The sequence below is a fragment of the Drosophila yakuba genome, chromosome 2R (assembly GCF_016746365.2).
Source record: "Drosophila yakuba strain Tai18E2 chromosome 2R, Prin_Dyak_Tai18E2_2.1, whole genome shotgun sequence".
NCBI lineage: Eukaryota > Metazoa > Arthropoda > Insecta > Diptera > Drosophilidae > Drosophila > Drosophila yakuba.
This window is the reverse complement of record NC_052528.2, coordinates 16,347,045-16,361,065: the sequence shown is the minus strand read 5'-3', so window position 1 is coordinate 16,361,065 and position 14,021 is coordinate 16,347,045. Positions and strand designations below refer to the sequence as shown.

Below are 14,021 nucleotides of genomic sequence, written 5' to 3'. Positions count from 1 at the left end.
TAAATTGAATTCAAGTGTGCGAGAAAGATATTTGAGTCCTGGGTTCGCTTCTCTTCTAGCCATTGAGTTTATGTGGCAAGTTGTGGCATTTCTTTCCTGGGGTCAATTAAAGCAATTAAAATTCGCAGTTTGCCAATAGGAAAAGTTGGTAAGCTGCAAAATATGCTGGAGTTTTGGAGCTCTCGGAACTTTTTCCTCAGCTGCGCGGGACACGAACTCGAACAATGAAAAGTGCCTAGGAGATTTAAGGCGTGACTAACATTATTTAGAAAGACAATTCTAAACCATGAAGAGATTATGATTTCGTCATTATTCTAGTCTCAAGGACTCAAGACGTAAATGCAAATGCGAAAATAAAATATAGCCGCTGAACTCGAAATTAATAGTCCGCAACTCATTGTTGCAGTGGAGATGACGATGAGCCAGCCAACCAACCAGGCTGTAATTAAAAGATTAATTTTTAATGCGCGCTTAGGCGATGTGCAATGTGTGTGTGGCTCCATAAAAATAAAGGGATTTGTTAAAAGTAGTACGCATACGTATGTATGTGTATGTGTACCCGCCCCCATATAAACATTCTCACACATTGTAATTTATACCCCGGCTTTCGGGTTTCATCATCATCTGCCTGGCGAGTTTATGAACCATTTTCACTGCGCCCAACTCCGCACTTTTCCCCTGGCTTGCTTTCCTTATTTTCCTTTTGTTTAATTTTTTATTATCATGCTCTCGGGCTGCTGTTTTTATGCCATTTTCTTTTTTTTCCTTATTTTTTGTTGTAATTCTTGCCGCGCTTGCAGCTGCAAATGAAGTGCGTGTATGAGAACACCTTTAAATTTTTAATATAGTTTGTCGTCCCCTGATTTTACACTCATTTCGCGTGGCTTTACGCTCACGTCCTTCCTGCAGCTGATTTAAAAAACAGCGGACGACGAGAGAAAGGATGCCAATTAATAATTGAACAGAGGAAAAAAATAAATAACATTTGGTATTATTATGAGCTCTGTCAAATATAAAAGTGTGAAATATTCAATCAGACGCAATAATTTATTGCATTTTGCATATAAGAGGTGAAAAAACACACAGGTGAGATTTATTGATGTGTAATAACTCACTGTAAATACGTTTGCAGCCACTTAAGCCGGAAAAGTCAAATGGAATAGGTGCATTTATATTTTTTAAAACCAAAAATTTACATTATTTTTCAACGAACTCTTTCGGTTAACCACTTTTCCGTGAGTAAAAACAACATTAATCACCATTTTCCGTTCATTTCTCTCGCGCTTATCAACGCTCCTGTTCTGTCAACAAAAAAGTGCACCCCTCGTTATCATTCCGCGCCCATTGTTGGTGGTTCGTGCACTATCATTAATATTTGAAATGCAGAAAAGTTTCAAACACGCTTTTCCTGCTTGTTTTTTGTTGACAATCTCGAGCGACAAAGCGGGCGCATAATTAGCAGTGCAACAAAAACAAATAACAAATAAAGCACCAGCCAAACAACTTGGACAGCCAATTAGAGGAAAGCTGGCAGATAGATAGGAGCCGGCCCAAAAGCGTTGCTCAACCAAATAAACTTGACAAATTACACGGGTCGTTGCCGAAATGCCGAAACCCAAAACAACACATGTGCAAAATGAGGCACAGGCTTCGGCAATTGTTTGTGTCACTTAATTCAAACACACAAGAGGGAAAAAAAACTAAACAAAAGCACACCGATTAAACTTTGGGACTGAGCAATTGTTAACTGAAACTTATAATGGTTTTTTCACCCAATGGGATTTAATCAACCACTCAACTAAGGCATTTATTTGGACTGCAGATTCAGTTTATCCTGAGAATTTCGGGTGAATACAAATAAACATTTTGATCCTCTTATAAAAATGTGATTTTTCAGCTCTTATGGTTTAAGCTTCTGGGGTTATTATCTGAAAAAATATTTCATATGTTTCTTCTCTATTTATTTACATATTAAAGTATTTATATATGATTTTAAGATATATTAAGAATGTATTCAAATATTCATGCATTTTTTCACTGTGTTGTAACACCAGAGATGACAGTGCGTAAGCTGAGGTTACCACTGCGCAGGTGACCCATCCACATAATCACGCCACGCCCTCTTGTTGTTCTGCCCCCAAAGTTAACCGAGCGGATGACGAGCTGACATTTACATCTGTCGCTATGTAACTGCTATTGCTGATGGGCCACCATCTTTTTTCCCATGTACTCGTACTTTTCCTCGTGACATTGACTGCCTGAACTAATAACCACATGAGGCTAAAGCTAAAGCCTGATAAAACTGCGGTTAATGAGCCCCACCCCACGCACCTCACATGGAAATTAATACGCAAAAGCGGAGGGAAATGGATGGTGGGAGATGGAAGGTGGGAACAGCCAGGTGTGCGCACTGATTCGATTCGGTTGTCGCAAGGTGTTTTGGCCAACCACATGGCACAAGTTTCACTCGCGGCACTGACTTTGGTAATTGAGTGGCTCACATCTCAAGTGTCAACCGCCGAGCACTTGACCTTGCCTTGTGGTGCTGGGCTGCTGGATGGTGGGCTGGTGGGCGTTCTAAGGTTGCAAGATGAGATGGGCATTTGAAAAAAATAGTTTTCAAGTGTTTTTTATTCCACCCTAGTTCAACACGTCGTACAAATAATATAGTGTCAAAATTCAATGTACCCAATCACATCCGGATTTTTTGATGACAAATTGAAGAGAAAAGCACTGCGAAAAGTCCAAAAGACCACCACCACTATCACCAGATGCCTTCTAAGAAATCGCCCAGGCCCGCTAACTACGAGCCTAATCCGTATACGCGATTTTTTAATGCCCAGAAATCCCTGCCCCCCGACAAAGATGGCCAAAAGCAAGGAGTCTACAATCGGGAAAGTGTTTACGTCCTGTCGAATAAGGCACGTGGCAAACGGCGATCGGGCCGGGAAAATAACCAGCCGACATGGCGACGACGCGGTGGCGGCGGTAACGAGGACACCATCATGGTTGTTACGCAGGATAATACGCAACAGCCGAAGGATAAACCATTGCTGACCGCCTCCCAATTGGACTCCATTTGCTATGACATCATTAAAGAGCCACCGATGCAGTTTCACGTGAATGGCACCGACATAGTGCCCAGCATTCGTGGCCTCCGACTGAGTGTATGCGTGGAGCACACCCGATTCCAATTGGTGGCCAAGGTTACCAGAAACATGGGGTTTCAGCACGTGCCCGAGCATAGGCTGTGGAACATCCAATGGTCGGACTCGACGCCCCATCATGATCTGCTGCGTAACATGAAACGCTTTCAGCAGATTAACCATTTTCCAGGCATGGTGGAGATATGTCGCAAGGATCTGCTGTCCAGGAATCTGAATCGCATGCTCAAAATGTTTCCCGGCGACTATCGCATATTCCCCAAAACCTGGTTAATGCCAACCGAGTGAGTTTCATTTCTTATTATTTTAGCTAATATAACAAATATTATTTTTTCTGCCAGTGCCTACGATGTAGCCATTTATGCGAGCAAACACAAGCGCACTTTTATCCTGAAGCCATATTCTGCGGGTCAAGGACGCGGCATTTGGATAACCACCGATCTTCGCACTGTCGGCAAGCGGGAAAAGCTCATTTGCCAAACGTACATCGAGCGGGTAAGTGTGAAGCATGTGGACTTAACGATTTATATGATCTATATGATTTCCCAATTTTAGCCACTACTAATAGATGGCTACAAGTTTGACCTGCGAGTGTATACACTTGTCACCTCCGTGGATCCACTGCGTATTTTTGTGTACAACGAGGGCCTGGCCCGCTTTGCCACCCAGAAGTATGTGCCACCAACGATAGGAAATAGCCACAATGTGTTCATGCACCTGACCAACTACTGCCTGAATCGCCGGAACTCGCAGTACATGGTGGGCAATGGACCGGAAGCGGGTTCCAAACGCAAACTAAGTGCCTTCAATAAGTGGCTATTGGATCACAACTACGATGTGGCCGAGTTCTGGGCCAGTGTGGATGATGCGATCATCAAGACGCTGATTAGTGCTTGGCCAACGCTAAAGCATAATTACAATGTGTGCTTTCCAAAGCACGATAAGATACAGGCCAGCTTTCAGTTGCTCGGCTTCGATATACTGGTCGACTGGAAGTTAAAGCCATACATTCTGGAAGTCAATCACACGCCTAGTTTGAGTGCTGACGAGTCGGTGGACATGGAAGTGAAGCGGCCATTGATTCGAGATACTCTCAATATGCTCAGCACTGCATTGGTGGATAAAGAACAGATTATTCGTGACGATCGAACTGAACACAGAGCTAGACTACTGAGGAATATCTACAATAAGAAGGCTGCTGCCCAAATGCCGGGTTACTCGTCACCAATACGGGAAGCTGGTGGCCACGATGTGCGGCAAGCCTGCTCCATTGGAGCGTTAACCCAACAGATCGCCTGGGAGGAGAGCCATCTGGGCAACTATCGGCGTATAATGCCGCCACGAGATTCCGCCAAGGTCAACTACTATTGCAAGTTTTACGAGCAGAATAAGCAGCCCATGTTCGCAGATACACGTGCAAGTAGGAGACGCGAGGAGCTGAATCACCAGGTAGAATGATATTTAATAACTATAATCTTCAGATATCTATCTTTATTTTGTAGGCAATGCAAAAGCACCAGCAGGATCTGATTCAGCAGCAGCAGGCACAGAATCGCATAGGCAAACAAGTGCGTTGGCCAGGTGATAAGGTGCAAGCGGAACAGGTGAGTCCTGTGATCCTGCAGTCGCGACGCCGCCGCGAGGAGGCCGAGGCAAATGCGAAAAAACATCGCGCTCTGATAGCCCGCGAAATTCAGCGCCAAAAGGAGCAACTGCTGGCGCCCACCTGCGCCAAGGAGCGTTTGGGCATTTGGCAGAGTGTCCGCCGGGAAAAACGCCGCCAGTGTTCACCCAAACGCAGCAGCAGCATCACCAAAGCCCATCGCCGCAAACAGCAACGCAATCTTAGCCAGCGGGCTCGTCAACAGCGAATGCTCGAACTGGAAGCCCAGCGGGATGCGAAATTTTTGGAGGAGCACGCCAAAAAACAACGCCTTGAAGGTGGCAGGTTTACGGGTCAAAGTGCATCCCCAGGCTCTATAAGCAAGATCACCGAGAAAAGCAAGACCAGCTTAAAAAAGAAGGCTAAAATAAGGGGAAAACAACATATGCTGCGAAAGAAAACACTCCGGGAAAGCAACCACAGCCAGATTACAAAGTCCAAGGTGGAGCTAGCACCTGCCACAAAAGCAGAAGCATGTGCAAACTGGACAGCAGGCAACATCAGCGAAGTGGAAACTAACCAACTGCTCGACTGGCGAAAGGAAAGAGGCAATCAGTTAAAGGAAACAGGACTCAGGGAATTGGTAAGTAAGGAAAAGTAAAAGTTGGCAGTTGATATTAATTTGTAAACCATCACTCAAAGATCTTCTCAAAAATGTACGAAAACGGGCATCTAACCAAGAACGATATCAAGTGCTTTCCGGATCTACTCTATCAAATACTCAATAATGAGGAAGCAAGTTCGCGATAGATCAATGTTTACCTCTGGATTTTTGGGCATTTTGTATGTGTTTTCGCTCACTGTGAATTGTCTTTGCAAGCATTGTTTTATACCGCCACTTTGTAGGTGTTGAAATTAAAGATGAAATCTCACTCAAAGAACCACATTTTTTTTTGTTCTCTGACAAGGGGGAAGCAATCAAAGTTCAAAAGGCCTCACACATCGTAATCTATTGTTTTGCATATTTCCATAAAGACAACTTTATGAGAGATTTTGTGTCGCGAGCCGCGGCGAACATAAAAGAAGTACATAAAAAAATGGCAGTGGGTGCTGAATATGGAAATGGTTGGGTAGTACGGAGAAGCACCTCATCGATTTGTCAAACTTGTATTGCAAAGCAGAAAGGAAATACCGCAAAGAGCCCTATCTGTCTTCCTTTCGACACTGAGAAAAATTTGCTGCAAAACGCTTTGTGAAAAATAATAGATTTTGAATCAAAGTCTATTAAAATTTCTTATAAAATCAGAGTTAACCACATGAATGTCCTGAGTAACTTTGGTATTCTCAAGTATTTTCGTATGCAGGATGCATAAGAATGCTGTAGATTTTTTCCGCAGTGCACTTTCTACTCTCTTTCACTGTACTTCCATTTGGCAAGCATCTTTGCCATCTTTGATGGGCGCATGCATAAACAAAATGCAATACAATACGCGGCATGGGAGCCGTATAACGTGCATTATTGAAAACCTCAGTTGCCACGAGGCTCCCCCTTCCGTTTTCCTCTTTCCCTGACTTTTCCACGACTTTTTCCCTTTTTCATCCTTATCCATCTCGCCGTGCCCTCCGCCTGGTGAGCCTCGTAAGGACGCGCAGGGCTTGGCTTTCCAGGGTCCGGATTGGCTCTGGTTTGGTTCGGTTGGGTTGTGTTGGTTTGAGTTGGGTTTGGTTTAGGTCTATGGCTTTGGCTTTAAGTTGGGCTACAGCTTCGGCTTTTGCCGTCACCGCATGTCCTTCGGTGCAATGGAACACCCGTTCCGCCCACCTAACTCGTTGGCTTTTGCCAGGCTACGCATTATGGTCTGCTGGATGCTGGTGCTCCGCCAGCTCCTCCTGCTCCTCCTGCATGTGTCACATATTGCAAAAGCTGCAGCTGCCGTTACACATTCCTGGGCTTTAGCTTATGGCTGACTGCTGCTGCATTTTGCCTTATTTTTTCCACTGATTTTTTGCTATTTTTTTTTAGCTTGCCAACAAAGTCGAACAGCGTTCTGATAAGCCGCTTCAAAAGAGGGTTTTACATATGCCTGCTGCTCCTGCACTCCTGGGGTCGGTTGCATTTGCATTGTGGCTGCAACGCCTTCTGGCCTCCATGCTAATACATTATTGAACATTGTTGGCCCTGCGATGGTGTCAGCTAATACCCGTCGTCGCTGCAATTTTTATTGCAGTTTTTCAGTTTTTTCCGTTATTTTTTTTTTTCTTTTCTCTTTTCCAGCAACTCTTCAACTTTAACATCTAGCAGCCTTTTGTTGGCGAGTGTTTGGTGCTGCCTAACTTTATCATTCATCTATCATCTGGTTTTTGCCCCGACTCTGCAATTTTTGTTGGCCACTTTGCCTGCACACACAAATATGTTCGGAGTGTGTGTGTGTGTTTGTGAGTGAGTGAGTGTGCAGAAGCAAATTTCCTTTGATGCTTTTAGTGTCTTCTTATTAAAAAGTTTTTAATCTTATCCCGAAAGCTTTTTGTTCCATGCGAGTAAGCGGCATACCCTTACCGAACTTCTCTCTTTTACTGCGGAAACGAGCCGGGCGGCATAGCTCTGGAAAACTTTTGACTCGTAGCTCACTTTACTTTTCGTTTCGTTGCGGCATGTGTGGAAATGGAGGAGGGGGCGCTCGGAAAATATGGGAGTGGCAGTGGGAGTCTGCATTGTTGACAGAAGTTCCGGATGCTATTAGAGGTCGTTTAGTTTGCGATTAGTTAAGCCAAAGCTAGTTGAAGCGTGTGATGGAGCGTTCCTCGCCGACGAACGTGCCCAGCCCAAGTTTTCCCGAAAGTTTTCCCGGAAACAGTTTTCTTTTTTGCCATGCTTCTTTTGAAGTGTTAAGGTGGACGGGGGAAAATTGCATTTGTCAGAGGGGCACATATAAATGCATTTTTAAATTGCCTAGAAAAGTGCTTTATGATCTCTAGTAAATGTTTGCTTCAATAATGATTTAAATACACTCTGTATTATTTACATAGTCATATAGTATTTTACATCTTTAATCTCAGTGCCAACTATGCCGCAATACCAATTTATCACGTGATCTCAGCGCCTGAAAGTCATTCTGTTTGCTGATATGCTTAAATCATACTTCTTATGACACAGGAGATGCTTTTAAGCCGATTTGCAGCTTCATTAATACGGGAATGCGGCTCAATAAGCGACTGCATGTAAAAGATACTATACAAACAGCCAGAAGCTTTTAATTTGTGTCCCATAACGCGGCAGAAAGGCGGAGAATTGTAAAGAGAATTGCTTAATTCCTGAACCAACACGCCGCTCTCAATGGCGATGACTTAAGTCAACGGAAAGATTTATTTCCGTTGGAAAAAAATTGCAGCGCAGTGCTGAATACGAATGGGAATATAAATCCAGTCAGTCGGACCTTACGACAATGGGAGTTGCGAAAAGTCATTCAGTCGGACGCACAGACGGTGGGATGGTCGGAAAATCCTGCTGCACCAGGCAACAGAGGCAGCCATTTTGTCGGATGCGAATTAACATGTCTGGGCTTTCTGGCTTTATCCACACGCACAAACCGTCGACACACACACTCACACACAAACATTTAACATCATGCAACGCTGCTGGCCCAAAATAATTTTCAGTTTTGCTGTTTTTATGCTGCATGTTTTCCACTTCACAGGATTTTATGTTCCACTACACTCGCACTCGGCTCAAGTGTTGGAAAATACAATTGCCTCGGCACACACACGGCTTTCCCACTTTGCAGGACGAAAGGAGCCATGGCAAAAAGGAGTGGAGCATTTCCGCATTTTTATTTTCTTTGGCTTTTGTTGCACTGCTGCGCCGCCAAATGTTGTTGCCGTTGCTAAAAAGACAATAAACTGTGCCAGTGTGCATGTCTAGATATTGTTTGGATGTAGTTGTGTAGTAGTGGCTACCCTATATAGCCAGGATATAGGACACCACTGGGGCTGGAAAAGGGGTCTAAGCGAAAACCCTCTTGATCCACATTCAAATGCAGTGACTTTGCTTTATGCAACTCATTTTCACTTACCAAAAGGGGATTTCGAATGAAAATAACTTTTTGAAGCTCAGTAATGTTGTGCAAATATATCACAAATGATATTTCTTTGATAAGCAGCTATTTTTGGAAAATTTTTTTAAAATTGCTATGAACAGACTGGCCAAAAACTACTTTCGGTAGAGATTTTCCAAGCTTGAATTTCAAACGCTACCAGAGTAAAGAGATCTCGAGTCCTAGTTTCTGTGTCTTGTCCATGCGTTTGCTTTGTGGATGTGAGCATGTTTCGCACACTTAAGTACTTTATGATTTTTTTAAGCTTTTTGTCCGGCCATTGTGTTGTTTTTCTCTCCTCTTATAATTGTTGCTGTTGCTGTTGACGTTGCAGGTTGTTATGTTCGTCTAACAATGCACTTGATCTAAAGACTCATCCAAATCCCGACCCATCTGCGCTCACCACTTGTTGTTGCCCCGTTTAAGGACACTCACACTTTCTGGCCATTTTGTAGCTAAAATGTATCAAATGTGATGATAAGACCAAACAGACCAGACATGCCACAAAGCCAGATGCAATCAACACTCGTGTGGAGCCTAGGCTACGGCTACAATAACATTCAGGGCCAGAGGCGACAGTGTGGCAAAAAAGTGCTTTTCTATCCCCACCACACACCACACACATCGCACACACCACACACACATGCCTGAAAACTCCACTCGACTGTGTGACAAGTTTTCCAACTGCTACACAACAAATTGCAATGGATTTCATTTTATTTGCAGCGATTTCTTGCCAAAAAAAATAAATAAAAAAAGAATAAATAAAAATAAATGAAATATATATGTGCGGTAGACGAGATCTGCTCTCGCCATACTAAGTAGCCTGAGGATATGTTAGGATAATATCGTCGTATAATATAATGTATGTTTTGGGAGTAGAGGCTGCAGAGAGAGAAAGAGTAAAATACAGATATATATTTGCTGTGTGTACTTACAACTGTGATGGGATAGAAGGGATTTATGATGGTGAAGAGTAGAATGTGATTTGGCCGTGTAGTCTCTGGACGCTTTCTCCGTAGGTCGTCATTTGACTTGTTCATAAGTGCTTGCTGCTGGTTCTGTTGTTGTGTGGACTGTAAAAATATGTACATAAACACACATATACGAATAAGTATCGGGCTTTGTGGTGACGAAGAGTACAACAAGAGATTTATAAATATATAGTAAATAAGCCTGCCCTTTCTGTGGTCTGAACTGTTGTTTTAGTATTCTTATAGCACTGGAGAAGTTTGCCCAAATTCAAATTTTTCTAGAGATTGTTTTGTACTCAGCTTACGTTGACTTGGAAATATCCTAAGACTGTAATATTTCAATTTTTGCTATAAACTTCATATAAGCTAGCTCAGCAATGGACTTTGTTTAAGAATACGAAAGCCAACAAGGTGCTGACAATATAAAAACAATCATAGGCACAATTAAAGCTCACGTTGAATGAAATTAGGAGAACTAACTCTTTATTTACCCCATTAAGTGAAACCAGTTATTTTTCATCGTCATATTTGAAATTACCTTTAGTTAAATAAATTTATTTAAATGTTTTAAAGCCATTTATCTGCATCATTCGACATTCGACCGATCGCTATTATGTAAAACCGAACGAATTGATTTTCTGCACAAATGGCATAATTTAAGCCAATGCAAAAACACATTTGCGTTTAGCTGAGTGCAGACACTGAAGTCAACGCAAAGTTTGCTTTTCCACGTTAATTGATGCTGTCATGGCGATATGTTGAATGCGCAGTGTTTCAAATTGAGGAAAAGGCAACAGCAATAGCAGCAGGATTTGCAGTCATTGCTAACATAATATCCGTTTTGTTTTCGGTTTTTGCTGATTTGCTTCTAAATAAATTACGGAATTTAGGTGAACCATGTTCACGTCACGTTCGACTGTCAATCAGCCACGGCGACAAGTGCCGTGAATTTAAATATTTCAAATATTTACCACCCCAAGCGGACGGACAGGTGTTGTGGGCCACTTGGTCTTGACACCAAAAAATGCCGTTGATGCCCGCACTAATTAACTCGGTACTTAGTTTGGCTGGTAGAACTTGGTTAATTTCAAATCATTACATGGCTTTTCCATCTACAATCTTGGCAGCAACACCTTGACGTTATCCCAACTTTTGCAACATTTTCTCATTTTCTTGCCTTTCCTTCCTTGCCTCCTTAGCCCAGAAAAGTTGAACATGCCAGTGTGTCGTTGTCGGCCAGCCAGCAGTTACTAATTACTATTAAAGTTAATTAACTTTTACCGTAGTTCCGATTCAGTGTCTGCAATTATTTCATTTGCTGGCTGGCTTGGCGCACTTTAAACGTTTCGCCAATGCATTTTGCGGGAAATTAAAGGAGTGGATTCTCGCACTTAACCCTATTTTGTTTTTATTTTTATTTATACTGCGGTGCCGCCTGTTGCTACCTGAGGCCTTTGTTTCCATTGCCTGACTTTTGCAATTAGGTTAATGGCTCGCCTTTGTGACGTATTTTTAGATGCTTATGCAAGTTGTGTACGCGTATACGTATTATAAACAAATATATGTAGACATTAAGTCAAATGTTGAACTCAAAGATAACTGCTGACCCGAGGTTTCCATTTGCAATTGACTAGAATAACGAATTCATGCGTTTACAAAAGCAAAACACTAGAAATACCTCGGGTTTTCTTTCCATATGCCATTTAAATAAATACATAAATTCATGGAAATATTAATGATTTCCCGCAGCATCAATTGATCATCGGCGGCAGTTTCATTATCGGGAGTGTGTAATCCAATACCAACAGACAGCTTCCTGCCACAACGTCCTTGCCTCTGCTAAGGGTTAATTCAAATTTCAACAACTTTGACGCATACAAAGCGATTTGTGTGAAAATCCGAGGAAAAGTAAAGAAAACAAAGAGCTAAGCGGCATGCCAGCGCAGGAGGAAACATTTGTTTTCTGTCAAATTTTCCTTTAATAATAATACACCATCAACATTTTTCTTTTCTTTTCGTTTCTTTTTTTTACTGCTCTCCAATTTTCCTTGAATTTTTTTTAGTATCCATCCCCACCAGACTGGAAACAATCTCACAGAATTTGAAACTGTTGATTAAATTTCATAAAAACAACGGAAGGCGATACTAAAATGATTGATGGACGGATGGCTGGATAGCTAGCAAGATAGATAGATAGATAGATAGATAGATAGATAGATAGATGGTCTGTTTATTGAGAAATTGGTTTTAATTGCATAAAGCCAACTTCAGAGCAACTGCACAATTTGCATGCGCCTCTTGGCAGAGGCATTATCTTGGGCTTTATTTTTTGGGTTCTGTTTTAAATTCGGTTTATTTTTGGTTAAAAACATTTGAAACATTTTTAGCACAGCAGCGGACGAATTGAAAATAGCCGGCAGGAGAGGCAGTGTCGTGGCTGCATACCGCAACGCATTTCAGCTCGAACCGCAACGAAATGAAGATGAATTACCCACAAAATTTCACTACGTCGGCCGGTCCATGCAAATTGCGAATTGCAAATCACAAATAAATTTTGCTTCGAGAAATTTGCACTCAGTCGATCAAGCGGTCGCTGTCGCTATAAAGTGCAGCCTCACCCATCCAACAGCCAACAGATATCCCAGCAGATACATAGATACAGATACAAGTGCACAATATAAATGCGTTTGCCAAGAAATCCACGAAAAAGAAAACCCAAAATGACAAGAAGAAAAAAAAAAACATCTAAAATCAGAGAGGGAGAAGGAAAACGATGTGTCGCCGTCATGAAGATGAAGATGAAGAAATTGCCGCTGGGTTGAGTCGCAATCGCAATGAACTGCAGAATCTCAGATAAAGAATCGAGGTAGTAAAAATAGAAAGAAATATAGCCCGATTCAGGCAGACACACCATCAAAAGGAGAATGACAATCCGGCAGACAAACAATTGAAGTATGCACTGCTGGTTGCCAAACTGTCCTCACAAGGATTCCTCAGAATAAAATGTGCAAAGCTTAATTTGTGCAGAGCAAGTGCTACAAATTGATCAAGATACCTATCACAGCAGAAGTAAAGCGGAGACTAATAGGATTCTATTTATCCTGGATAGCTGTCAGTTTGCATTGCTCCTCATGAAGTTAGTTAGTTAGTGGAATACACAGTTAGCTAGAATTCTCTGCTCCTTTTTTGGTTAAAAATAAGAGATTATCTAAACAGGAGGAAAAACTCCTAACATAGGAGTAACCGCAACTGATTTCATTTAAAACTGAAACCGTAACGAATACATTAACAACAGAAACCACAGCATTTCCTTATATTACGTACTGCTTATCTTTGAGAAATTATTGGTTTGTCTGGTATTAAAAACGCATAAAAACAGATTCACATAAAAACCCACATGATGCCCTCTCATTCGAAATTGGACAAGATGATCCATTTGCAGCATTTGCTCAGCTCATTTGCTGCTGTCCAATGTCCCAGGTAGCTAATCAACTTCCTCCCCAAGCAGCCCCAGAACTGTCCATCTCATCTCTCTAGCCGGCATCCATATGCTGGTGTCCTTCATTTCTGGGAGACTGAGGCAGCTTCATCGTCTGTGCATCGTCGTCCCCGCCTTGGTGCCAAAAAAAAAAAATGGAAGGGAAAGGCAAAAGAAAAAGAAAACGGAAAAGCGGAGGAAAATGTCTGGCGACAGCAACATGAGGCGGCATTTGTTACTCGCAATTAGATGCACTGTATTCTGCAGACGGGCGCACTCCCGGCGGTTTTCCAACCCCCTGAAGATCCACCTCTTTAGGTTTTTCCTCTTTTTCTTTTTCTTTTTCTTTTTTTTTTTTTTTTTTTGTTTGCGAACGCCTAGACGAAGACCCGCTGCAAATGTCGAACGAAAATTGCACATAAAATGCAATTTACAAAATGTTTTCTTTAACGTTTGCGTTGCGAAATTTAATTAAAACAGCAGCCACAACAACCACAATGAAATTAAATGCTGCAGATCAGTGAGCGACAAGAGCGAGTGCCAGAGATCCGCGGTTTTTGTTTTAGACCAGGCCAAAAGTAAAAACATCAAAAGTCCAAGTCAAGTGGTCTGGTCCAACATCAAAAATGATCGAGAGAAGGAAATAGTACACAGCACAGCACAGTCCAAGTGAAATGGATTTACACAGAATGCTGAACGAAACGAAACGAT

General features: G+C 42.2%; 2 protein-coding genes across 22 annotated transcripts in view; one reads left to right on the top strand and one right to left on the bottom strand.

Annotated features, from left to right (window-relative positions):
- Window positions 1–14,021, bottom strand: part of LOC6530918 (heterogeneous nuclear ribonucleoprotein L) — a 108,568-nt gene that overhangs the window by 70,810 nt on the left and 23,737 nt on the right. For 19 of the 21 annotated variants that reach the window (XM_039372662.2, XM_043206941.1, XM_039372659.2 and 16 more), the window contains exon 3: window positions 9,797–9,934. The exons of the other annotated variants lie outside the window; for them this stretch is intronic. In XM_039372662.2, coding sequence (XP_039228596.1) covers window positions 9,797–9,934 — 138 coding nt within the window. The remainder of the gene's footprint in view (window positions 1–9,796; window positions 9,935–14,021) is intronic. 21 annotated transcript variants of the gene reach the window in all.
- On the top strand, window positions 2,633–5,705 carry LOC6530919 (tubulin polyglutamylase ttll6). Its single transcript, XM_002091727.4, has 5 exons — window positions 2,633–3,448; window positions 3,506–3,659; window positions 3,720–4,613; window positions 4,667–5,410; window positions 5,470–5,705. Exons 1-5 carry the CDS (start codon window positions 2,772–2,774, stop codon window positions 5,575–5,577), a joined length of 2,577 nt encoding a protein of 858 aa, XP_002091763.1. The 5' UTR covers window positions 2,633–2,771; the 3' UTR covers window positions 5,578–5,705.